Here is a 24,525-nt window from a genome sequence, read left to right as displayed (position 1 = left end):
TACAAATCTATAGATACCTACTCTTAGAAAAAGTGGGAAATCGCGGTTTAAGTAGATACTGAAATATGGACAAGCCTTTATTTTTGTTTTGTTACAACTTAATTTCTGCCCACGCTCGCAACTTAGAATTGTTATAATACGCGTGAGTTATGAATGTTATGATTATGGTACCTATAAAATAATGATTGTTAAATAGGTAATGTGAAGAAGGGGTACCTTTTTATCCACTGACTTGGAGAGCGTTAAAATAAAATCTTGGTTGTATTTCAAATCTTCGCCTATTTTGTTAGAGCAATTGACGCAGGTAATAGTGAAGGTGTTTTTAGCTTTCGGTTGAAGATCGGTTAAACCAGCCAATGAACACCCGTCTCGTAGGTTTCGGTGCAACATCAATTCATCAGGCGTAAGGCGACCTCCCAGAAGAAGGCCGTTAGTCGTGGCTTCGCCTTTGTTTGATGCTGTAATAATTATTTATAGCACTGTCTCTCGCTCACTCTCAGGATTTCTACACAATATTAAATTATAAAACTAAACGGGACAGCTACAACACTAGTACCTACGTTCAAATAGATGAAAAAGCTAAGTACTCGCCCAATAGCGTGGCTTCAACTTATAAATCGTCACTACTTTGAAAAAATCTCGTATCTCACGCTGCTCCTCAAAGTTAAAACGCAGTAAGTCTATATGCATTCCATACATACTTACTACAATTTTCTTTTCATTGACAGACGAAGATACAAGTTTTTTTAAAAGTAGTGACGAAATGTCAAGTTTAGCCAGTCTGCTGTTAAAATTTAAAATGCTTGTTCTAACCTGATACTTTAGGTGCAAACAATGTAATCTTGTCGCCAAAAGCAATAGTACCCGTAGACTTTGTTAAAGTAGTAGGAGCATTGAGGTTTTCATTCATCTTTCGATACCTCATTAGCATTATGTCACCATCTTTCAAAGTCTCCAAGTCAAACGGATTCATTTTGAGCTGAAATTAAAATAATATAATAACTAGCACTCATTAAAATAAAATTAATCTGTATGTACCTCAGTTAGGTAACACCAAGAAAAATTAAACAACATTTCCTAAATCTAATTTCACTTAGTAGAAAGATAGGTATGTTTCGGTTTATTAGCTATCTTCGTATGTGGTGATTTGCTCCTCAGTGTGGGAAATAAAGTATTTTTTTGTCAATTTCTTCACGCTCGATGTAAAGACCCATCCACCATCTCATTTCTATATTAGCTCACATGAACAATAAATCTGTAGTAATTAATTAGCAGTTACCACCATCTATTCTTTGTTTTCATCGATCAGCTTTTACTCCAGGTAAACTCGAATTTCTACAATAATATTGCATATTATGCAAAACTTAATTTCTATCAAGCACGCGCAAAGCAATGTGACGCGATGGGAAGCGCATAATCGAAAGGTCGAAAGGGATATTTGTAACTTTTTCGGCACACCAAATTGAATTCCAATGTTGTTCAAATCTTGTACAAAACTATGAAAACGTCAACACCTATTGTTTCATTACGCACCACCTCTGTAAAATTGTCGAATAGCTGCCTTTTACCTTAGGACGGCAGAGTTATACTCGTACCAGTTTCTGTTGATGCGACTAAATTGACTAAAAATACATTCTCTATAACACCTAAGTCCTAATAGGAGTAATAGGTAACCATACCTCCTCCAATATTTTATCTTCGTACCAGTTATTAACGAGTACGCGGTTACAGTAACTTCTGCCCCTGTCTTCATTTCGTTGTTTTTTAAAACTAAACATTTTGTAAATTAAATAAAAATAAATAAAATTTCTAAAAATATGATATAAAAAAGCTATATAAAACTAAAATGACATGATGAACTCAGATGAACTTCTGTTGTCCACGTTATGTAAGTCAGGCCAAGTCAAAGATAATAGAGTCATCGACCAGAGAGAATAATATCACTTACTAATCAAAATAATTTAAAAGGAGGCCAGGTGGGGTATTATGTAAAAACTAATGGCGCAAGGGGAACAAACAATTAGAAAAGTAATATATTATGACACTGAAAAGGAAATTACATAAGTAACATATCTGTTAATTATGGAGCTGTTAATCTTATACCTTTAAACGAGCAATTCTTGTACCTATATATATATATATACCGACGATCTCGGAAACCGCTCTAAAGATTTCGCTGAAATTAGTTATGTGGGGGTTTTCGGGGGTGAAAAATCGATCTAGCTCAGTCGTAAGAGGTCGTTCTAATGTTCTCAAGCACATCGCAGGTATCAAGCTTTCGAATTCCGGCCAGAAATAAAGTTTTTGTTTTTTTTTTTTGTATTTATAAGAGTTTTTTTATCTAAAGACGTGATATTGATGTAACAAAATTGACTAATTACGTGGAAGAAATTCACTGGTATGGTTTGCCTTGTTTCTAATAGTTAACAACATGGTAAAGTACGCACACACTTAAGTCATCTCTGATAAAAATTAAAAACCACAGGTCTTGGATTTCATTGGGTCACTTTTCACACTTGCCATGATTATTATGTAGAATAAAGAAGTGCGAAAAGTTTAATACACTAATTTGCAAAATCGAACTTGTGAACGCTAAACAACAGGCACGTACCTACCTACTTATTTTATGTGTGTAAATATTATTTTAAATTAAAACTACGAAATATCCACGAACTAGATAAACTCAGTTAAAATGTAGTTTTATTTCGTAATCATACTTACGTACTTTATATTGTTAGGAAGAGCGTCTATTGCGCCATCTGTTGCCATTGATGTTCTTCACGTACCTAAAACGTGGAGTAAAACGTACCTACACATGCTGCCAAATACGCTAGCTCGGATATGGTTCCATTTTTGTACACTTTCACATTGTCTCTAATGTTTGAGTTTATCAAAAGAATTATTTTCAAAAGATTTCATTTTCACTTTGTAAGTGCATGAGTATATAGTGCGATAATTATATGACTGAACTTGTGTTCATATTTCCTTAAGAACAATTTTACTTTCAGTAAATGAAACAAACTTAACATGGAATGAAATCATTCACAACTTTATTACCTAATAAATAAACTAAAGATAAAAATGTATAACAAATATAAACAAACTACATAAAAATACTGTAAAGACTTAAGTAAAAAGTAACATGCTCATGATTTTTGTGTCTTACACATAAAATTGACAAGTCAGTTTAATCTGCGGTTTTATTGGCAACTTTTCGTTCTTACCTGATTGAAATACCATAAACACTCTTGCGCAGTAGCGAGCATGACTTGATGGCAAGGTGCTACGCCAAACGTTTATAGCTTGCTACAAGCTACATCGTAGCCTGTCACAAAATTTAATATGCTACACATGGGTATGAAAAATTATTACAATATTTAGTGCACAAAATCATGGTCGTGAGTTTCAACAATAAAGAACGAAGGAAGAAGATAAATGTAAATAAATAAATAAGACTTGAATAGAGCTTGGTAAGAAAAACTCAGTCCTTGGCGATCGGAATATGAATATGCCAAACATTATTCGGCGTTTCGCGCCCAAAAACATCTAAGCAAGTTTTCATCAGGGGAGCGTAAATCTGTAACAAACATGACGTACTTCATTAATATCCGGCATTAATTTAATAGGACCAATCAAATCTTAATTAAATTCGTCGACTTTGATGACTTACTTTCCCGAAGAATCCCGTTTCCCACTTCAAGGTGTCCACGCCTAAATTAATATTGGTGGCGCAATGATTTATTATTATATCTTCGTTTACCTAAAAATAGATGCTTTATAAGGTTTTAATTTAAGTAAATAAGCTAATAAAAAAGTCGTAGTCTTTCACATAAATTCATGACATTTGTGTAGATCGTATGAGTAAGTACAAAAACCCAAGAAGTTAGACGACATATCTCCTTTTTAAAATTATTCAATTCATCATGTGTGTATAAAAGTTTACTGTTTTGAAAACCTCCAACTCTTTGTGAGCAAATGGTACTTTCTCATGGGTGTTGGTATTTTCTTCTGTGATGTTCTAAACACCAATTAAACTAATTTAGAATTAGTCATTAGAATACTTACAGGGACGGGTTTGCCTTCCTGCTCAAATCGAGAGATGGTCGGTTTCTGGACCGGCAGGATTCGCCAGCGAGTGTTGGACACAGCATGCTCACTCAGGAACAGTGGGAATTTGCCGCAAAGACCGGGGATCGGGTTTGGGTCGAACCTTACGTAAAGGGGCTGAAAATAGTTAATAGATCATCAATATCATCATTCAGATGGTATTGTCAGGTTATTAAAAAATAATATCCAATAGTATCTTTACTTACAGGAATTATAGATTGTTTCACGAAAGCTGGCACGAATGAGATGAACAAAACTTTGATTGTATGAGTGACACCTGTATCGATATACAGTCGTAGCAGTTAAGAGATACCATTTCATTGGTTAATCTGTCACACACATTCATATTTTCATTCACTCATTCGTTCCATTCATGCCAGCGCTTGTGAATTGACCTGTAGTTATTAGCACGCCTAACGAAGACATTTAACTGTCCGTCGGCGGAAATAATTCGTGTATAGGCGAATTTTGGCATAGTTGTAGGGAATGGTGTTCTAATCCACATACTCAAAGTACTGATGGGTAGGGGAGGAGCTAACGGGTGGAGGGGGGTGTAAAGGTCCCTTTTTTTAGTTTTTCGCGAATAACTCTTAAACTGTGGCACATAGCAAAAAATGTTCTGAAACACAAGTAATCTTCATAAAATTCTCTACAAAAAAGTCTTATACAAGTTTTATCTAGGACCAATCGTTCATGAGATATGGAAGGGAAAAGATGGACAATAAAGGAATAAACTCATTTGTTTATGAACAATACGTTTATTCTTATAGAGACGCGGTAGCGTGTCAAGCCAGGTTCAAGTAACAAAAGTAGCAAGCAGCACCGTGTGTAATATTACACGAACCGTTTGGAGCCACATTTGACCCCCTTCTAACTCAAAAACTATTTCACATAAACGTGTTATAATGCAACGTAAAAAGAAACCAACGCGCCTAGTAAAAGTATGAGCTATAAGCGCTCCTCAATAAGCCCGGTACTAGTAGCCCGCCTTAGTGCGTTTTCACATTATCCGATCCGATATCGGATGTCGGAAGGATTTCAAAGGCAAAAATCCAAGACGGCGCCTTAAATGTACGGGATATGGGTCCTACTTCCGATATCGGATCGGATAATGTGAAAACGCACTTATCCCGCGCGCGCGCACAGCCCTTTATAAGCCACCGCGTGGCCGGCGCTCGCTCATCCCAGTCGTCCTCAAAACGTCGACGTAAGACCGCCCCACAAGGATGGGGCGCGACCAGATACAGCCCCCATAGCGCCCAGCGCGGAAGGGGCTACTCACACCCCAGCAGGGGTGTTGAACGACATTACAGCAGCGCTCGCTCAGTTTGTCTCGCGCAGCGATCCGATCACATTGTAGCTGACTTGACGAGCAAAGCATCATGACCGCCCAGTATTGCTTTGATGGGATAAATTCATAAATAAAATTCCTAACTATCTTCCGTCTCTACTTCGATGGGAGCTCCGTTAGTGCATGCTCTCGAGGATACACCACAGACACTGGAGCAGGCAATTCCTGCTTTTCGGCAACCGCATCGCACCCCACACCCAGTCTTGCATCGGCAAAATATAGTTTTGAGAATGGAGTCAGGTGCCACTGGGTCGTTGGTTGTCACTGGCTTTAATATGCCATCGCCTCTTCTAGTTCATCCCCATTCAGTAGGTGGTAAATAAATTGTACGTTAAATACAAAAATATTTGTACGCCTTTTTTCGGATTCAATAAGTAAAATTTTCCTAAATTAGAGGTAAGTTTAGCACGTGCATTCAATATTCAAGCAGGCGCGCGACTGGGATGAGCGAGCGCCGGCCGCGCGGTGGCTTTTAAAGGGCTGCGCGCGCGCGGGATAAGTGCGTTTTCACATTATCCGATCCGATATCGGAAGTAGGACCGATACCCTGTACATTTAAGGCGCCGTCTTGGATTTTTGCCTTTGAAATCCTTCCGACATCCGATATCGGATCGGATAATGTGAAAACGCACTAAGGCGGGCTGCTAGTACCGGGCTTATTGAGGAGCGCTTATAGCTCATACTTTTACTACGCGCGTTGGTTTCTTTTTACGTGGCATTATAACACGTTTATGTGAAATAGTTTTTGAGTTAGAAGGGGGTCAAATGTGGCTCCAAACGGTTCGTGTAATATTACACACGGTGCTGCTTGCTACTTTTGTTACTTGAACCTGGCTTGACACGCTACCGCGTCTCTATAAGAATAAACGTATTGTTCTCAAACAAATGAGTTTATTCCTTTATTGTCCATCTTTACCTTTCATATCTCATGAACGATTGGTCCCAGATAAAAAGTGTATAAGACTTTTTTGTAGAGAATTTTATGAAGATTACTTGTGATTCAGAACATTTTTTGCTATGTGCCACAGTTTAAGAGTTATTCGCGAAAAACTAAAAAAAGGGACCTTTACACCCCCCTCCACCCGTTAGCTCCTCCCCTACCCATCAGTACTTTGAGTATGTGGATTAGAACACCATTCCCTACAACTATGCCAAAATTCGCCTATACACGAATTATTTCCCGCGAGATAGGCTTCATTGAGTGTGCTATATATTAACCTTTGTCTTTACGGATTTGGAAAGAGTAAGAAGAAATTCCTGATTATACTTCAGAACTTCTTGGTCTCGATTGCAGTAATCGGCACTGGTTAAGACAAATGTGTGTTTTTCTTGAGGCACTGTATCCTGGTGAGCTACCACCGAGCATCCGTCGCGAAGGTCTTGCGAGTACATTATGTCATCGGCCGAAATACGACCACCTAGGAAGAGACCCTTATAATCCGGACTGGGTTTATCTGAAACTGCAAGAATAGGTTTAGACCCTGAACCTCAGTCATACCATAAAGTAAGTAAGTAGGTATGTCATATAGAAAACTTAATAATAGACTTATATGTATTAAAGGTTTCCCTTTCAATACAGGACCTTTCAATCCAGGACCAATTAATTTATCCGAAACATGGCAAATACGTATAGAGCTAAAACTTCTCATATTTATAAGCTCAAAGCTCCAAATAAAAAAACAACAACAGCGGACAGCGCTTTCAAACCGGATTCGGGCTTACTATACTCTAGACGCAATTCACACCGGTTTTGAATACCAAAGTTTCTAACCGTATACGTGGGGGGCTAGCAAAGAAATCTTGGCCCCGAAAACAGTGGTTCCCGTAGACTGAGTCAAGACGGTAGGCGTATTGAGGTTTTCGGACATCTTTCGGTATCTCGCCAGCATCAAGTCCCCATTTTCCATTTGAATCCGGAATTTGTCTAATTTGTACTAAAAATAGAAGTTAAATTAACTGACTAAAAAAGTTCAAATCTATTACTGGCGCGTTTGCTTGCACCTATGTGAAACAATACCTAGTTATTTTGATCTACAAGAGGATGAAGTTGTTGTTTAATCCCTCCTGCTAAAATATTAATATTCGAGAAAAATTAAATCTGGAAGGTTGCGATTATTGCTAAACAAGATTTGCGACCAAAGCACTTATGTGTTATAATTATGATTAATTTCACACACTGTGGTGGATCATGTTTTTTTCTGTAAAATTATCAGCAAATAAATATCGAACATTCTTATCAGTTATTTAATTATCAAGAGAGTCAGCTTTAAGGTCATATAGCCATTATTTAACAATCTCCTTCATTATTTTTGATTATTCCAAACATCCAATTTTACTCATCGATATCGACTGATTAGTGAGAAATCAAACCTTTCTTAGCAGGAAAGGCCCTTTCGTGAAACAAAACGAAATAATAGCGAAGCGGCTATCGTTTTACTAACGAACGGAACGGAATAACCTCACCTCTTCCAATTTGGAAGCTTCATACCAATTACCGAGAAGCACGCGGTTACAGTAAACAATGCCTTTGTCTTCGTCCAATTTCGACAGCTTCGACATTTTATATTCAAGTTATATACAATTCTTGACTCAACGGATTTGATATCAGTAGTTGCAAGCAAAGAATTAGAGCACATATAAATCGTTGGCTGAAATGTAACGATATAATTGTAATACTCTTTGAGATAACGCCTCTGACGGTGACACAATACGTCAAACTTCATGATTTGATCGATTTGTCATTCATGTTGATTAGGTTCTTGCCAGAGGCCGCATTACAATTCATAAGCAAAGAGTTTGAATATCTACAAACTTTGAATCTTTGCTTTGAATGCCAAGAATTTGCAAGAATGGCCAAAACGCCTAAAGTTGTCGGTTATTGTAGACTGTTGCGCCCACAGCGACCTGCATTGTATGTTATGGCGGATGGTGTTAAAGTAACCTTTAGGTACACTATCAAGTACCTAATGTTCACAATCGCTCCCTTGCGCCGGAGACTAGCGTTTGAGTCATGTCTCTGTTTATGACGTAAGTAAAAGGTAAAAGGATTCAAAGGGTTAAATATGTTATTACGTTAACAAACATACTACGTGTTCTCCTGTATCAAGGAATTTGTGTAGGTAGGTATTGGCAGTCTGGGTAAATCCCACGCGAATATATTTTACACACACCGTGACCGTACCTACAAATAAGATTGTACCTATATCGAAATTTAGATCTTTTATAATTTCATTTTACCTAACTGAGTCGCCCCTCTACGTCAGTGTCTACCACTGAATACGCTTTCGTTGACGTGTGCGTTTCTCCAGAATCTTCCTGCCCCGCACAGCTAAACTGTGGAAAGTGTGGAATGAATGTCGCCTGCGGTATTTCCGGACCGATACGACCTTCAAACCTTCAAGAAAAGAGCGTACAATCTTAAATTCCGGCAACGCACCTCCAACACTTCTGGTCTTTCGGGTATCCATGGGCGGCAGTGATCGCTTACCATCAGGCGACCTGTCTGCTGGTTTGCCTCCTATCCCATAAAAAACCGTCAATTTGAATTTCGTTTAAAGTCTTTTTCGATCGTTGTCGGCCAAGCAGCGAATGGTCTTCCATGGTCACGTGTATATCAAATAACCAAAGGGGTAATAACCAAAGTTTGAGGACTTAACCAAAGCAAAATTACAGGATGTTATTGATAGTATTCACTAATAACAAATATTAAATTTTCAAAAGCGTTTATTAATATTAAAAAGTAGCGGATTCAACAGAAAATGGACGCCTATTCCTTCTTCTTCGTCGCAACGTCGCTCACTAGCGTGAATATGTTTTCGGCCGTGAACCGCTTGTGGACGTCGATGAAGTCCCGACACGTCACGCCGCATTCCTAACAAAATAAACATGCTATCTTAATAATCACACTGTTAGATACCATCTTATCTTATACGTTTACCAACAATTCACATAATAAATCGGGTATCTCAGAAACGGCTACAACTAATTCGATGAACTCTGCTATATGTGGGATTTCGGGGACAAAAATCTAGGCTAGAGGTCTAGGATAGGTGGAAAAACTCTTTTTTAAGCCCCGACGCAAAAACGACGGGGCGTTATAAGTTGTGACGTGTCTGTCTGTTTGTCTGTCTGTCTGTCTGTCTGTCTGTCTGTTTGTTCGTCTGTCTGTCTGTGTGTGTGTCTGTCTGTGGCATCGTAGCTCCCGAACGGATGAACCGATTTAGATTTAGTTTTTTTGAAGCTGGATCCGCCCTTGCATTGAGCGATCATCTCAGCAGATTTCTCCAAGTGTCTATCCAACGCTGGCCGATATCCAAAGTAGCTCTGCTATCAGATCACCAGGGAGCGTACTTTTCATGCCGATGACATCAATCTGACGTCACGCTCCATATAGGGTGATCCCAAATAGTTTTATTGTAAATTATTAATCATTATAGTCGTCAATCATTTTAATCGTGGAGAAATTACTTCAAATACAGTAGTCCATTTACATGTGGCATAAATAATACCTACTTGAAATGTGAAACTTGAATAAAATTATATAACAACAACATAACAACATACAATCACGCCTGTATCCCATAAAGGGGTAAGCAGAACACATGAAACTACTAAAGCTTCAGTGCCACTCTTGGCAAATAAGGGGTTGAAAGAAAACGAAACTGTGACGTTGCAGTGACAGGTTGCCAGCCTCTCGCCTACGCCACAATTTAACCCATATCCCATAGTCGCCTTCTACGACACCCACGGGAAGAAAGGGGGTGGTGAAATTCTTAACCCGTCACCACACAGGCTAATAAAATTATATGATTTGTTTTTATACATAAATTTAATTAAATAATATTGTTAACAACACATTACAATAAATACGTAGAAAAAGAGAATTCCTCTCTAACGTAAAGCACACCATCCTTCTTGCATTCATTACCATGCAAAGAAATTCATAACTTAAAATGATTGATGACTAATGATTAATAATTTACAATAAAACAATTTGTGATCATCCTATAAGGAGCGTGACGTCAAATTGATGTCATCGGCACGAAAAGTACGCTCCCTGCAGATCACAGTTAAGTACTCGTACCTATAAATGTAAAATAAATAAATGACCACATACCATCCCAAAGAAAGTTTGCATCCAATTTTGGTACATAACACTCAAATTCTTATCAGCAACGCAATTCTTTATGATAAGCTTCTTGCCAGTCTGAAAAAGTGACCTCAAACATGATTGTGAATATAAGTTGCTCCAATCTGTCAAACTAAATTTTCAAAGTATTACAAAGTACGGTCCTACTCACGTCTCTTATAACGCATTGGCGACATTTTTCGAATCAAAATGAGTGATTCTTTATCAAGTATGACACGAGTGCTCATGACTGTTATACTCCACGGTAAACGGAGTGTAACGCCGTGTCTTGCGTCGCCGTCGCGTCTCATACTTCCATATCGATAAGGTTTGATTTCGTATGCGTCGCATCGCCGTCGCGCGACCATCGCGCGACTGTCGCTCACGCAAGCCACGGCGTAACCGCCGCATCCGCAACCTGCACTTTAGCCAGTCTTCTCCGATACCACCGGGACGACGCCGTCCCAGAAACGTCGGGATCAATTACAAAACGTTTTAAAATTGATCCTGACATTAGTCGGAAATGTCCCGTTTCCTATTTAATTGAATAAAGATAACCTCAATAGGTTTGCCTATGCCTTCAAGACGGTCGCGAGGCAGCAATGGTATGGAGGTCCAGCGGCAGTTGGTATCTCGGTTGGCGCTCAGTCGGATGGGGATCCGGTTTGACGGCTCCGGAACAATGGAGTTCTGGTATCTGACGTAGAGCGGCGGCGCCTGTACATTATTACAGAACGATTGAATGAGTAACAATTAGTGATATAAATTTTATATCCCATTTGCCCCAACACGATGGACAGACCTTGTTAAGTCTATCACAGAAACTACCATCAATGTAAAAAAAAAAACTCCACCAAAAACAAAGCTATGCTGGCGACGGATCGCAGAGCTGCTGATGTGGCGCAAAAATAGACCATGACATGACCTCAACCAGTCTGTCAAGAGTGCACGACTTGAATGTACATCTAAGCAAAGGTTCCTTTAAATTTCTAAAACTCCAATTTTGAACTATTGCCAAATTCTCCTAGACATCTCCGTCTGTGTCTACCCGTCTCAAGCTTCTCTACCAGCGTCAACTTATTGGCTATGCCACTTGCTCGCCCACTATACAAATTCGTGCCTTGAAATCCTCGCAACGCTCAAGATTCCACATTCTGAGCCACTCGTCGCTATGCTCGCGGTTCAATCATGGAATCTTTCGCTTGCTCAGGTATCGGCATGTGCGGTTAAACAATAACTTTGCCCCTTTGACAAACTATAGTACATTACGATACAAGTGCGGAAAAGAGGAAGTTCGGAACGAGTGGCGATAATTTTTAAATCGACACGAGTATTCGTTTTATGCTGTAATTTGTAAGACTATCAAACAAATTATGCATTTAACACAAACCAAAAAAAAAATATGGGTCTCCGAATATCACTCTATAGAACTATCTTCAGAACCGTGGCTCTTAGGACCATGGTTCCAAAGACGAAATTCCTTTTCGAACTGATAAAACTAGCCCCCCAAACAATTTTGTCGGGTCATGTGCCAAACACCCTGTATACACCCCGTCAGATATTAATTTATATAATAGGTTCTCATCACGCCTAGTACAGCTATATTTGTGCTTCAAACTCGGGTAAATCCATTCTGCTTTAAGGTCGATTATGTATAATCAACCTTATGTTGATTATATAATGTATTTACCCGAGTTTGAAGTTAAGCGACACATTTATTAAATAGACAGTCCAATCTTATTAATGTTCCCAGACACATTTAGTACCTAATTAAGAAAATATAAGACCTATCTATCCAGAGTCACAAGTAAAATGATCAATAGGTGCTTACATCTGGGTCTCCGTAATTTTCTGCCTTCAAATAAAATTGGTCTCCATAATTAACTTTCTCACCACGTATGGATTCGTCTTCAATGCTGTAAAGATAAAGATTACGAGGCCCTCATACTTAAAAATATTTCTAAGGCATTAATATTATACGATTTCTTTTTATAAATTGTACCGATTATTGGTCCCGGGTATGACTTTGAAGTTTTGAACTTGTTGTACAGTCAGCTGCAGAGAAAATTTGTATGCAAGGGGGTCTACTTTTCTCTGCAGCTGACTGTACATAGAATTAGGAATCACACATGCATGTTGTATGACGAAAGGGGGCGTCTACTTTTCTCTGCAGCTGACTGTACATAGAATTAGGAATCACACATGCATGTATAATTAATATAAAATACCTGAGTATGACGAAAGTATTCCGGCAACATGGCGTAGTGAGCGGGCTGAGCGTCATAAGGCAGCCGTCGTATATGTTCTGCTCACAGTCCACTTCCCTCGCACCCACTTGGCTGGACAGGGCCAGCCCGTAGTGCTCCGCGCCGCCACGCTTCACTACGTGTGAAGTGTAATTGTAAATTAAATTGTGTATATGTCAACCAATATATGTAGGTATATCTATCTAGTCTAACCTTCAGTACTGATTATTTAGCTATTTTCGAGGGAAGACAAAACAAAATGACGAAATGGACGCCTCTTGCACTTGACGAAGTTCGGAGGGGCAGGGCATGGGCCCCGGCTAGCCTCCCCGTAGATCCGGCTCTGCTAACCATAAATACCCATTTACACGGTGCGTGAACTCGTATGCAAATTTCATTAGATTGCGCTGAATTTTTTGTAACCTCAATAGTTCGCATCTTAAATAGCATGCGAGTTCGCACGCCATCTAAATAAACTTTACCGTGGCAGCTTCAGCAGTAGAAATAGCTAATTAAGGAGACGAAGAGTGAAAGTAGTTTATTATATAGTCAAAAGGAGTATAAGTGCGTTTTCACATTATCCGATCTGATATCGGATGATGCAGGACCAATATCCTATGCATACAAATACTACTTATTGTTGTTGACGTTACAGCTCAAACACGAGGTCCAAGGAACCGCAATAAACCTTGCCTCAGAATACAAGAGTATTAAATGGTTTAGGTACTTTAAAGGGCTTTAATGAATAAATAAATTATAGTACTTGGGATTGTGTAGGCATCTGAATCGTCTGTACGATTTCCAGAGTACTTTGTCTTCTGTGAACTTCATTTGAGTATAAATTACTTGTAGGGGATTTATACATTAACACAGAAACTGAAGAATTAGCACCGCCGAGATTTATTACTAGGCTTAGGACTTTTTATGGCATACCGTGGTTCTAAAATCCGTGGAGTCGCCATATGAAAAATTTTCAAAGTCAAAGTCAAAGTCCAACAGTATGATGTCACATTAAATATAAATATTTATACATACTGTCACATCGTCACTGAGTTCATTTTAATCGAACGTAGTTGATTTTATCCTAATAGTAATTTTTTGGTATTATTATATAGGATTATGATAAAATTTACAAATAAATAACATTATTAGTTAAAATTAACTACGTTCGATTAAAATGAACTAGGTAACGTTGTGACAGTATGTATAAATATTTATATTTAATATGACATCATACTGTTGGACTTTGACTTTGATTTCGAAATTTTTTCATATGTCGATTCCACGGATTTTAGAACCACGGTATGCCATAAAAAGTGCTAAGCCTATTTATTACCTGGCATATCCGGAGCAATTATCTGGACATTATATCCATACAACGCATAATTTCCACTGATGGCTAGTGGCCTCTGGAAAACGGAGTAAATAGTTCATGTGTTAATTTATTTTACATAAGCAAGAACAACCAAAAATGTGAAATCAATTATCAAAAAAAACTTTGTTTATCACATTAATTATTATATTACTTGAATATTAATAGTTATCTGTTTTACAAGGGGGCAAAGTTGTTATTTAACCGCGCGTGCCAATATTGATATCCGAGCAAGCGAAAGATTCCAATATTGAACCGCGAGCGAGAGAGAGCGAGAGAATCTTGAGCGTTGCGAGGGTATCGAGGCACGAAGGTTAAACCAGGGGCGGCTCACTCCGCGATCCTTTCGCCGCGCTACAAGTACATGCCGGCGGCCGCGAGTTCGCGGCCCATTCAGTGGCGACGACCTTCGCGCGGCGCAATAGAATTCAATGTCGTCTGCACGCGTGCGGTCCGTTTGTTAATGTGGGTAAGAATTTAGAATGGCGGCGTTTTGTGAACATCAAAGGAGTGAGCCTTCTGTACTTGTACTATTATATATTCTGTGGTTAAACAAACTTTGCCACCGAGTGAAACACAAAATTTTTCACCACACCAACACTATGAAAATTTGAACTGTGAAACATCAAAATAAATAAAATACTTCAATTTATTTAATATTTATTATTCAAAATCATCATTTATAGGTAAATTCTACCAGCCAGCTTAAGACATCAAGTTAAAAAAACTATTTCTGATATACATAAATGAGCTGCCAAAATCATTAGACACAACCTGCGTAATGTTTGCGGATGACGTGTCTTTGATGTTCAACAGTTATGATAGCGGCCACTGTAATGATAAATTAAAAAGCACACTCACGACAGTAGAGAATTGGCTTGTGGATCATAATTTAGAAATAAATTTCAAAAAAACTAAAATTATTCAATTTCGACCACACCAAAAAAATCCTTTAGACCTTAACCTAACATCAAGTAACGGACAAATAGAAGAAGTAGAACACTTTAATCTACTAGGTATCACAATAGACACGAACCTGAATTGGAAAATGCACATCATAAACACAAAGGCAAAATTAACAAGATTTACCTATGCGCTCGGAATTTTAAAGAGTAATACAAATTATGAAACGGCCCTATCAGCATATTACGCTCACGCTTATGCCTGGCTCCGCTACGGAGTCATTTTGTGGGGAGCAAGCACAGATGCTGATGACCTGTTTATATTGCAGAAAAGGTGCCTGCGCATTCTCTTGAATATGTGGCACGGAGAAACATGCAAGCCCTATTTCAAAGAGCATAAATTACTCACTCTTCCATCCATTTATATTTTGGAGGTTGGCATATTCGTTAGAGACAACATGCACTTTTTCCGCCAAATTAAAGATGCGCCCTATAGAAGAATGGTAACTCGACATGAGAATAGACTAGGCCTACCAAAATCAAATTTAACTATGCACAGTAACAGTCCATATGTTAGATTTATAAAAATTTATAATAAAATTCCTGAAAGAATAAAAGCTGAGACAAAAGTCCATCTATTCAAACGTAAATTTAAAAACCTGCTTACAGAAAAGGCCTATTACAAAATAAACGACTTTTTAAATGATAATAATTTGACATAAAATATAGGTTAGATGTAAGTGACAACGAGAATTCAATATATGTTTCTATAATTAAATTGATGTATAACTTAAATTATAAATATCTAATGTGACTGAATGTATAATACTAGAACTGTTAATAAATATACCTATGCATGTATACCTAATTAGTAAAATTCAATAACATAATGTATGACATTGCAATGCCCTGCCAGGGCCCATATGACTCTGAATGTACCTAGTTGTTAAGATCTGTACTACACTATGGTTGCAATAAATAAATGACTAAATGACTAAATGACTAAAATTTGTATGAAATTACTTTGCACTCTTGTGGATAAAATGCAATTTTTCTATCTGTTTTCGAATAGTTAGTAAGCTTTTATCAGTTGGTGTGGTGAAAAGCATATTAATTAGAGTTTTATTTACCTCTTTCAGCAAATTGCTGTATAAAGTCCGTGCTTTTTGCAACAGCAGTTCACGTCTGTCCCGTTTCCGCAAAAAGAACTTGAAGTCATCCTAGTAATTAAGAAATATTAAAACTAGACCTAAACAATAAACAGCACGTCAAGCATGTCCCTATCGCACTATTGATAAGCGCGATAGGGACGGCCTGGCCCCGTAGCCGAATGGCATTTCTCCGACGCCAAACGAAAGCGATACGCCGCTGGCTCTGTCGCGCCAATACGCAAGCGCGATAGAGATAGATATCTACTAGCGCTTCGTTTCGTGAGCGTTTCGTGAGCGATTGTGCCATTCGGCTAGCCACCCTGATATTTTATCGTCTATCGCGCGACCATGCTTCCCGTGCAGGATGCTTATGTACCTACTTGCTGAATGCTTTAATAATAGACGGTCAACAAAATCGTGGCAAAAAAGGCGCGAAATTCATTTTTTCTATGGGAATTAAACCTTCATCGCCTCTACATTTTAAATTAATTTTTAAGTGTTATGGCTCTTCGGTGATTCCACCAACGTCAAGGTTTAGGAAGACAATTGACTGCTGAGCCCTACATTTTTCAAATTTACCGCCTGTTTTCAGTGCCAAGCTTTGGTTGACGGCCTATATCTACTTGATAAAAATTGGCCACGCACTGTACCTACATGAAAGTATCGGCTTTTTGGACCGGGTTAAACATTACTTACTTCATTTTTTAGACGTTCTTCAACCCAATTACCAACAAGCACACCATTGTTGTACATCCCTACTGCATGAACCTATATTATACAGTATGTAGGTAGAACCTAAACATAGAAAAATATACTAAATTAATGCTATAAAATAAAGGAAAAAATCAATAAGCTTTCAACTTTGGAGAAAACGATGAGAAAAGGAATGATTGACATTATTATTGTCATCGTTAAAGCAAAAAGTTTAATTGTCACAACTTCTAATTTAACTACTTTTGCTTACAAATATTTAATCTAAAGAGAAGAAATTTTCTATAGGTGATCCATATCAAACAATACACGGCTTCATTTTAGAAATTTTGGAAAAAATTAAATGCCGTTTGATAAAATGTACTCTATTAGATGATCTCTAACGTAAAATTTAGCTTGCAATGGCCGCTGTACACATGGGGCTAACGGTTGGACCAACCCTTCGACCAACCCCTTGGCCAAGCGTGTAGAGGGCTCGTTGGCCGTACGTTGGCAGTTGGCGCCAGCGCTGGCCGGCCAACCGACTGGTGTCGGTTTTTTGTCCACACATCAAAGGATCTTGGCGCCAATGGCCAACTGCGTTCACACGTTGGCGCCTCATTCAGTTTGTGGTCAGCCGTCAGAGAGGACAGTAGTGAAAGATTTAAAAAAATAATAAGTTTATCTATACCAATAATAGTGTTGATTTTAGGAAATACAATACCCTTGCAAATGTTTAATGTATTGCCTAAAAAAGATAAATGTGCTTATCAGAATATTCAAAAAAAAAAATGTTAATATTTCAGATAATTTAATTCTATCACGAGGTTATTGTTCATTAATTAAATTTTCCATTCTACGTCCATCTTTAACATCTTTTATGAAGGGCCAATGCCAAGTGATTGGTTCACCAATGTGTAAACAGCGACTCTTATCTTGGCCAAGGGGGTGCTCCAAGGGTTGGCCCAACCGTAGGCCCCATGTGTACAGCGACCATAAAGCCGTGAGAAAGCCTGCCAAGTTATTAATTAATATTAATGCCTTTTTATTGCTTTTTTGTCATCCGACAGCCTGTGTGATTTGTTCGTCATTAGTCTTGCTGTGTTGCTGTTGGATACGACATCGTGTGTACAAGACATAATGAATTATGCTTAAAATACTAGAATCTATGTCCTAGTGTTCATTCATTATCTTAAAAAAAATAACTGTCAATGTCAAATCAAACGTCCAAGCGATCGGCGTTTTGTAGGTTTTGCTGGTTTTGTTTATTTGTAATTTTGTCTGTTCAAATTAATGTTTTCAATTTTAATATAGTAATACCTGTTTTTAATAATGACTGAAGTCGATCTACAGGGCGATGATTGGGACATACCGTGTTCAGACGATGAACTTTCAAAGCATGGCACTAACATTGGAAAAAACTGGGTGGTGGAAGCAAACGAGTTAGAAGAACTTTACAATACTATTGACAAAGGCGGAACTTTGTCGCTAGAATGGAAATGTTCAGGTCGCCGAGCGCCGTCACCAATGCCTGTAACGAAAGAAAGTAAACCTGAAGTTCTTGTGTCGCCTGTAAGGGAAGAGAAGTCAGATTTCGATTTTATGGATGAAGTGAGTTCGCTGCGTTTGCGGGTGCGACGGGAGGGAGAAGATACGCTTCGTGGCTCAGCCAAGAAGAAAACAACGTCATTTGACGGTATCCTGTCAAATCTCATTCGTCACAAGCGCATTGAGCAAATGGAATTGCAAGCAAACACACCCACTTCATCTCCAAGCACCTCTTGACCCAGTGCAAGTGTGAAACCTGAAACTAAAATATAAAAATCTGGTAGAACATGGTGATTAAAAGCACTTGATTTCTATGTGCAGGGCTATAATTGCTATAAAGCAAATTGTTTACTAGGGCATGATTTTCAAACTGTTTGTAGTTTCCCTATGTAGGCTGGTTTCAATAGTTTAAAAACTGTTGTGCACATTTTGCTAACAAGCTCTTATGCATGAAAATATTTTCAAGCATTAAAAGAAGAACAAGTAATGGACAGTCAGGACTTGTTAATTTTAATTTCAGCAAGAGTCTGCATACAGAACACAACAGAAAAGGAAAAATAAAACATTTATGTTTGAAGCATTGGGATAATTTAAATAAGTGTCAGATCATTCATAAAGATGCATTCTTAAGGGTAGATACCTAAGGTATTTAAGAATTCAGATCAGACATATTCACTGAAGCAGTCACTTTTAACCTTTTAATCCAGCATTTAGTTATAAAGCACAGTAGTGTAGTCATAGAAGAACCTACTTTAATCATAAAAATACAAGTAAATACTAGGAATGTGTGGTTAGGTAATTATAATTGATGTAAGACTGTAGAGTTGTGTAATAACAAGACTTAAAATAAATACGAAATTACTAATCTTAAAATAGTTATTATTTTGTCTTAGCTTAGAAAAATTTAATTTAAAAAATGATGTATTAATTATTTTTCATATGCAGGGTGAAATAAAAAGGACCATTCAAACTTTGCATAATGAATTTTGAGGACATAATGGACAAGTTTTATTATGGGGCCAATGCTGAAATCGCGAAAAAAAAATTGCCTGTTCCATAGAAAGGAGCGGCATCATGACAGTCGAAATAATGAAACAGCCAAATTTTTTTTTGCGATTTGAGCACTGGTCCTTGACAAATCTTGTTTATTATGACCTCAAGAGTCACTATGCAAAGTGGGAATGGTCCTTTTTATTTCACCTGAATAACATAAACTTCACCTGCCCAAGTTGTGGTCGTGTTTGTCGCTCCCGTATTGGCTTACATTACTATAGCCATGAAAAACGTTGTCGCCCCACTTGACACTGCTTGTATAGTCTGTTATAGACTTTGAGGCCAATGATGATAACATAAACAATATTTTAGAGAATGTAGGTAATCAAGCAATTTATTTGCCGTCAAAGGACCTTAATAAAAAATATTTGTTATAGTGCAGAAAGCTACATAGGTAAGTATGGAAAACTCCACCAGAAAGCTAAAAATCACCTCAAACCTCACTTTAATAGTAGAAATAAGTAATAATCCAAAAGGTTAAAAGTAAAAGGTAGTATCTAAGTTTGAAGGTCACTGGACACTGTCTGCTCTCTTTGGTTTAAAAGCCAGGGGAACGAAATTATAGCGTACCTATCAATTTCAGTCTGATAAATAAATTAGTCCCTAAAAAATTAAATCTAAAACCAATATGGGACTTGTCTTTCCTTTCCTATGCAGTGGCCAATTTTTTTTCCTTACCTATTAGGCTTGTACGAATATAATTAATTTTATTTTATATCTATAAATACATACAACATACAATCACGCCTGTATCCCATAAAGGGGTAGGCAGAGCACATGAAACTACTAAAGCTTCAGGGCCACTCTTGGCAAATAAGGGGTTAAAAGAAAACGAAACTGTGGCATTGCAGTGACAGGTTGCCAGCCTCTCGCCTACACCACAATTTAACCCTATTATCCCATAGTCGCCTTCTACGACACCCACGGGAAGAAAGGGGGTGGTGAAATTCTTAACCCGTCACCACACAGGCACCATCTATAAATACATAATATAGGCAGGCATCTATAAATACTCAGACAAATAACCCATATCTAGCTCATACAAATATGAACGGAAATGAAAATCTCTTGAAACAGAAAAAGACTACAGCTCAGGCGCAACGTCCAGCTCGTGGCAACGCGTGGATTTAATTAGCCCAAAGAGTATAATAATAGTATTAGCCCCCAAGCTAGTCAATAGAGTTTTGCTAAGGCTGCTTTCAAAAAAAACGTCAAAAGAATGCAAAATTGATAGTTTTAGTCGGTGAAATACTACACTTTCCGTTATCCAGTAGATTTATTTAATTCAAGTTCCAGTTAGAGCATCTTATTATCTTGATTTTTATAAGACTGGATTTTTAAAAACTAACTCACTAAATTAATTATGATTTTTTATCTAATGCACGTTTAGAAAAACGCACGTATAGAGCTGAATCAGTCGATCTTATTTGTAAAATTTGGACAATTTTGAATATTAAAACCGGTAAATTTATAATTCGTATATCCTGTACCACAATCATTTCAAACTAGATTTTTAATTTAAGTTTTTGAAAGAGAGTAAACTAGCCTAAGGCGAATTCAATTTTTTTCAGAAATTACCTAAAATTAAGTGACAATTTCTTTGAAAATCTACATCACATCGAAGTAAGTTTTGTACTAAATTAATCTGCAACGTTTACTTAAATTGCTGTTATGCCTTAGTGATTATAAATTGCTATTATTGATTTTTGCCAATTTTTTGAAAACGAGCCTTCACCGGTACAATTATTACCACTTTTGGACATTTTCTCATATTTTGTTAGACCAAGTAGAAAAAGTCCTATAATGTTATATATATTTATAAACTACTCGCAAAGCCCTTTAATTTGATACCACACACGGTATGATCGAGCGCTCGGTTGCGATTTCACTATTTTTAAAACGAAAGCCCTCCTAAATAAAATTCACTTTATTTCTTTATCAGTAAAGCTTAGTTTCGATAGTAAGTTTTTTCTTTTCTTAAAAAATATTATTGTGTTTTTAGGTGTTGCAACATTCAATTTAATGTCAGATCAGGTCAATGAACTCATGAACAGTACAGTTCGCCAATGGCTTAAATTCTTAAACTCAATAGAAAACTTTAAATAAAATTAGTGTTTAAAGATAAATTACCGAAAATTAATAACCGTGCCTTGTGGATATTAAATGTAAAATGGATCCTCACACTTTAAAATATTTGATTATTTTGGTATTGTTTACTTCGTGCAATTGTAAATCGCTATTATCAATTGAGAAAATCTATTTAAAAGGCGTGCAAGCGTATACTGGCGAAAGATGGAGCGAGTGCATATCAAAGTTTGAAGAATCTTTACATTTGTATAAACTTTACAATTCTATATTTATAAATTGTGGCGTGAAATGCAAGACTCAAGCAAAACACTCACAAATAGAACCAAACTTTAATGAATTAAGAATTTTCGAATCATTTTTAAATGAGAGATATTGTTTAATAAACTGCAGAGATAAAGAATTGGAAGCAGTTCGGATAAACAGTATAGTCAAAGATAATATATTAGAAGATTTTCGATCACGTAAGCCTTATGGATACTTACATGTTTGTTACTTCCAAATGAATGCGCTGCAGAAAGCGGCATCAGCCGCCTACACATATTATCAAGCTCATCAGACTGATGATGTGATGAAGAATAATATGAAGTTCTATGTTGGATTGCCTGAAGTAAGCCTGAATGAAGTGGTTGACATGGAAAGTGAAGATTTTGAAGTCTTGCACAAAGTCGGGTTGGAGTCTTATGAACAGAAAAAATGGGGCGAAACAATTATGGCCATGGAAGAAGTTATAGCAGATTACTTGTCCTGGGAAATGGGTTGCCGTGTAGCATGTGAGCACCTACCGGAGCAAGAATGGTCTCCAGAATTTGCCATTTCTGTGTCAAACAACATGCTATCTCTGTTACAATGCAGACAACAATGTCAAAACAAACTCTCAATACTTGGTTTTAAATCGGGTATTGAATTCCTAGCTGATACTTTGAATTTTCTGCAGATATCCTATTATCATGCGGACAAGTTTGAAGAAGCTGCTGTGGCTGTAGCTAGTTACCTATCCATAATGCCAACTGATGAAGATATGCTCCATAACAGGGAACTTTATTCTTCTTTCATTGATAAAAATGCATTCAATGCAAGGCCTGATATTGTTTATTACTTAAAAAATGATTTTTATGAAAAAGAAGTTTTGTCCCACTTTCATCAAACAAATACTTTAATACCAATGCACATTCTGAGGAGTTCTAGATATATTTATTGCCATTCTATATTCTATCATAATAATGTTGTTTTTACTCTCTAATGTGAATTTGTTTATGATATTTTTTTACCAGTTTTGCTATTTAGATTTATCTGAGTCTGTGCCATATACATATTAGGTTATCAAACTTTTTATAAATAACTGTTGTTCCTAGTTCCTACTTATCTTATACCTACTGATAATAATGTATGTACCTACTGTAATAATGTACAGTTCTGATTCAATTTATATCTTAGTATACCATGATATTTATGCCTTTAACATAATTTACAAACTTAATGTAAATTAATATTAAGTAAGACTAAAATGTCCATCTATTTTGTAAAATCTATTTTAACTTTAGGTATAATTAAGTATATTTTTTTATTTTTATACCAACATGTATAACTTCTATATAACTTCTTAAAAATAATAGAATTAATACTTATTATAACAGTGCCATATTTGCAATAAATGCCAAAGATATTTTATAAGTGTGTTGTTTTCATTATTTTTGTTTGAAATTTAAAAGTTACCCTACATACTTAGGGCAACTTAAAGACACCAGAGAGTCAAACAGCTTAGAAAGGGAGGAAATAGAGATCGGAGAGTTTAGAGGTTTAGCGGCCTTTACCACACCAAACCTTGCTCGCCAAACTGTGCAGAGAGAGAAGAGACGTGAAATGTATGGAATCCAAATGTCTTGCCAGAAATCGAATTCAAATGAGCTGAATGCGACAAGTAACCTAAACATATACAAGCTTTCATAATACGGCCTTCACTGCCAGCGTCCAAGATTGAAAACTATCTGCATCTTTGTCATTTGAATAGGTGCGCAAGAGCGATACAGGCAAATTGACAGATGGTTCGGTTACCGTATGTTTGAAGATTACCTACTATATTTTTAGCATTAGCAAATCTAGCAATGTAAAATAATGATTAAAATTATCATTAGAAACTGCGTTTCGTGACCACGTTCAACGAGCTGTGAAGACGAAACAATGAAAACGTTGAAGAATTCCGCTAATATTAAAGTGCGCAGAGCGTCGTAGTTTAAAGTGTTGAAGTCGTCTAAATAATTATAAAAAAATACCTATGACTTTAGTTTAGTTACTTTTGACATTAAAATAACACCAATTACAGTAATTCATAAGTGTTCATAAGATACCCATTAATTTTTGTTACTAAATTGGTAACACTATTGTAAAGGCCGCTGTACACACATGGCCAACAGCTCCACCAACCCCCTTGGCCATGTGTGTAGAGGGCTACTTGGCCGTAAGTTGGCAGTTGGCGCTAGCGCTTGCCGGCCAACCGATTCGTGTCGGTTTTTTGTCCACACATCAAAGGATCTTGGCGCCAATGGCCAACTGCGTTTACACATTGGCGCTTCATTCAGTTGGTCGTCAGCCGTCAGAGAGGACGGTAGTGAAATATTTACGAAAATAATAAGTTTATCTATGTCAATAATAGTGTAGATTTTAGGAAATAAAATAACCTTGCAAATGTTTAATGTATTTCCTAAAAAAGATAAATGTTCTTATCATAATATTAAAAAAATTGTTAATATTTCAAATAATTTAATTTTACTACGGGGTTATTATTTTTTAATCAAATTTTTCTGTCAATGTCTATGATCTAGAATTTCCTAGATTTTTCCATTCCACGTCCATCTTTCATGAAGAGCCAATGCCAAGTGATTGGTTCGCCAA

At 37.1% G+C, this 24,525-nt stretch overlaps 4 protein-coding genes across 4 annotated transcripts; 2 read left to right on the top strand and 2 right to left on the bottom strand.

Annotated features, from left to right (window-relative positions):
• Nucleotides 1-3,034: 3,034 nt before the first annotated feature.
• Nucleotides 3,035-8,070, bottom strand: LOC125225585 (cilia- and flagella-associated protein 161-like). The gene is made up of 6 exons (XM_048129353.1): nt 7,922-8,070; nt 7,230-7,392; nt 6,677-6,918; nt 4,066-4,224; nt 3,671-3,760; nt 3,035-3,577 (listed from the first exon to the last, which is right to left on the bottom strand). The coding sequence occupies exons 1-6, from the start codon at nt 8,015-8,017 to the stop codon at nt 3,482-3,484; spliced, it is 846 nt and encodes a 281-aa protein (XP_047985310.1). The 5' UTR covers nt 8,018-8,070; the 3' UTR covers nt 3,035-3,481.
• A 1,100-nt stretch (nt 8,071-9,170) lies between these two features.
• LOC125225586 (cilia- and flagella-associated protein 161-like) lies at nt 9,171-17,110 on the bottom strand. Its single transcript, XM_048129354.1, has 8 exons — nt 16,954-17,110; nt 16,237-16,326; nt 14,169-14,241; nt 12,815-12,968; nt 12,418-12,502; nt 11,145-11,303; nt 10,575-10,664; nt 9,171-9,329 (listed from the first exon to the last, which is right to left on the bottom strand). Exons 1-8 carry the CDS (start codon nt 17,008-17,010, stop codon nt 9,225-9,227), a joined length of 813 nt encoding a protein of 270 aa, XP_047985311.1. The 5' UTR covers nt 17,011-17,110; the 3' UTR covers nt 9,171-9,224.
• Nucleotides 17,111-18,279: 1,169 nt separating this feature from the next.
• On the top strand, nt 18,280-18,732 carry LOC125225211 (PAXIP1-associated glutamate-rich protein 1A-like). The gene has a single exon (XM_048128812.1). The coding sequence runs from the start codon at nt 18,280-18,282 to the stop codon at nt 18,730-18,732; it is 453 nt and encodes a 150-aa protein (XP_047984769.1).
• Nucleotides 18,733-21,608: 2,876 nt separating this feature from the next.
• On the top strand, nt 21,609-23,293 carry LOC125225458 (cartilage-associated protein-like). The gene has a single exon (XM_048129193.1). The coding sequence runs from the start codon at nt 21,719-21,721 to the stop codon at nt 22,874-22,876; it is 1,158 nt and encodes a 385-aa protein (XP_047985150.1). The 5' UTR covers nt 21,609-21,718; the 3' UTR covers nt 22,877-23,293.
• Nucleotides 23,294-24,525: the final 1,232 nt, after the last annotated feature.

This window comes from Leguminivora glycinivorella, chromosome 4 (genome assembly GCF_023078275.1).
Source record: "Leguminivora glycinivorella isolate SPB_JAAS2020 chromosome 4, LegGlyc_1.1, whole genome shotgun sequence".
Classification (NCBI taxonomy): domain Eukaryota; kingdom Metazoa; phylum Arthropoda; class Insecta; order Lepidoptera; family Tortricidae; genus Leguminivora; species Leguminivora glycinivorella.
This window is presented reverse-complemented; position numbering and strand designations above follow the sequence as displayed.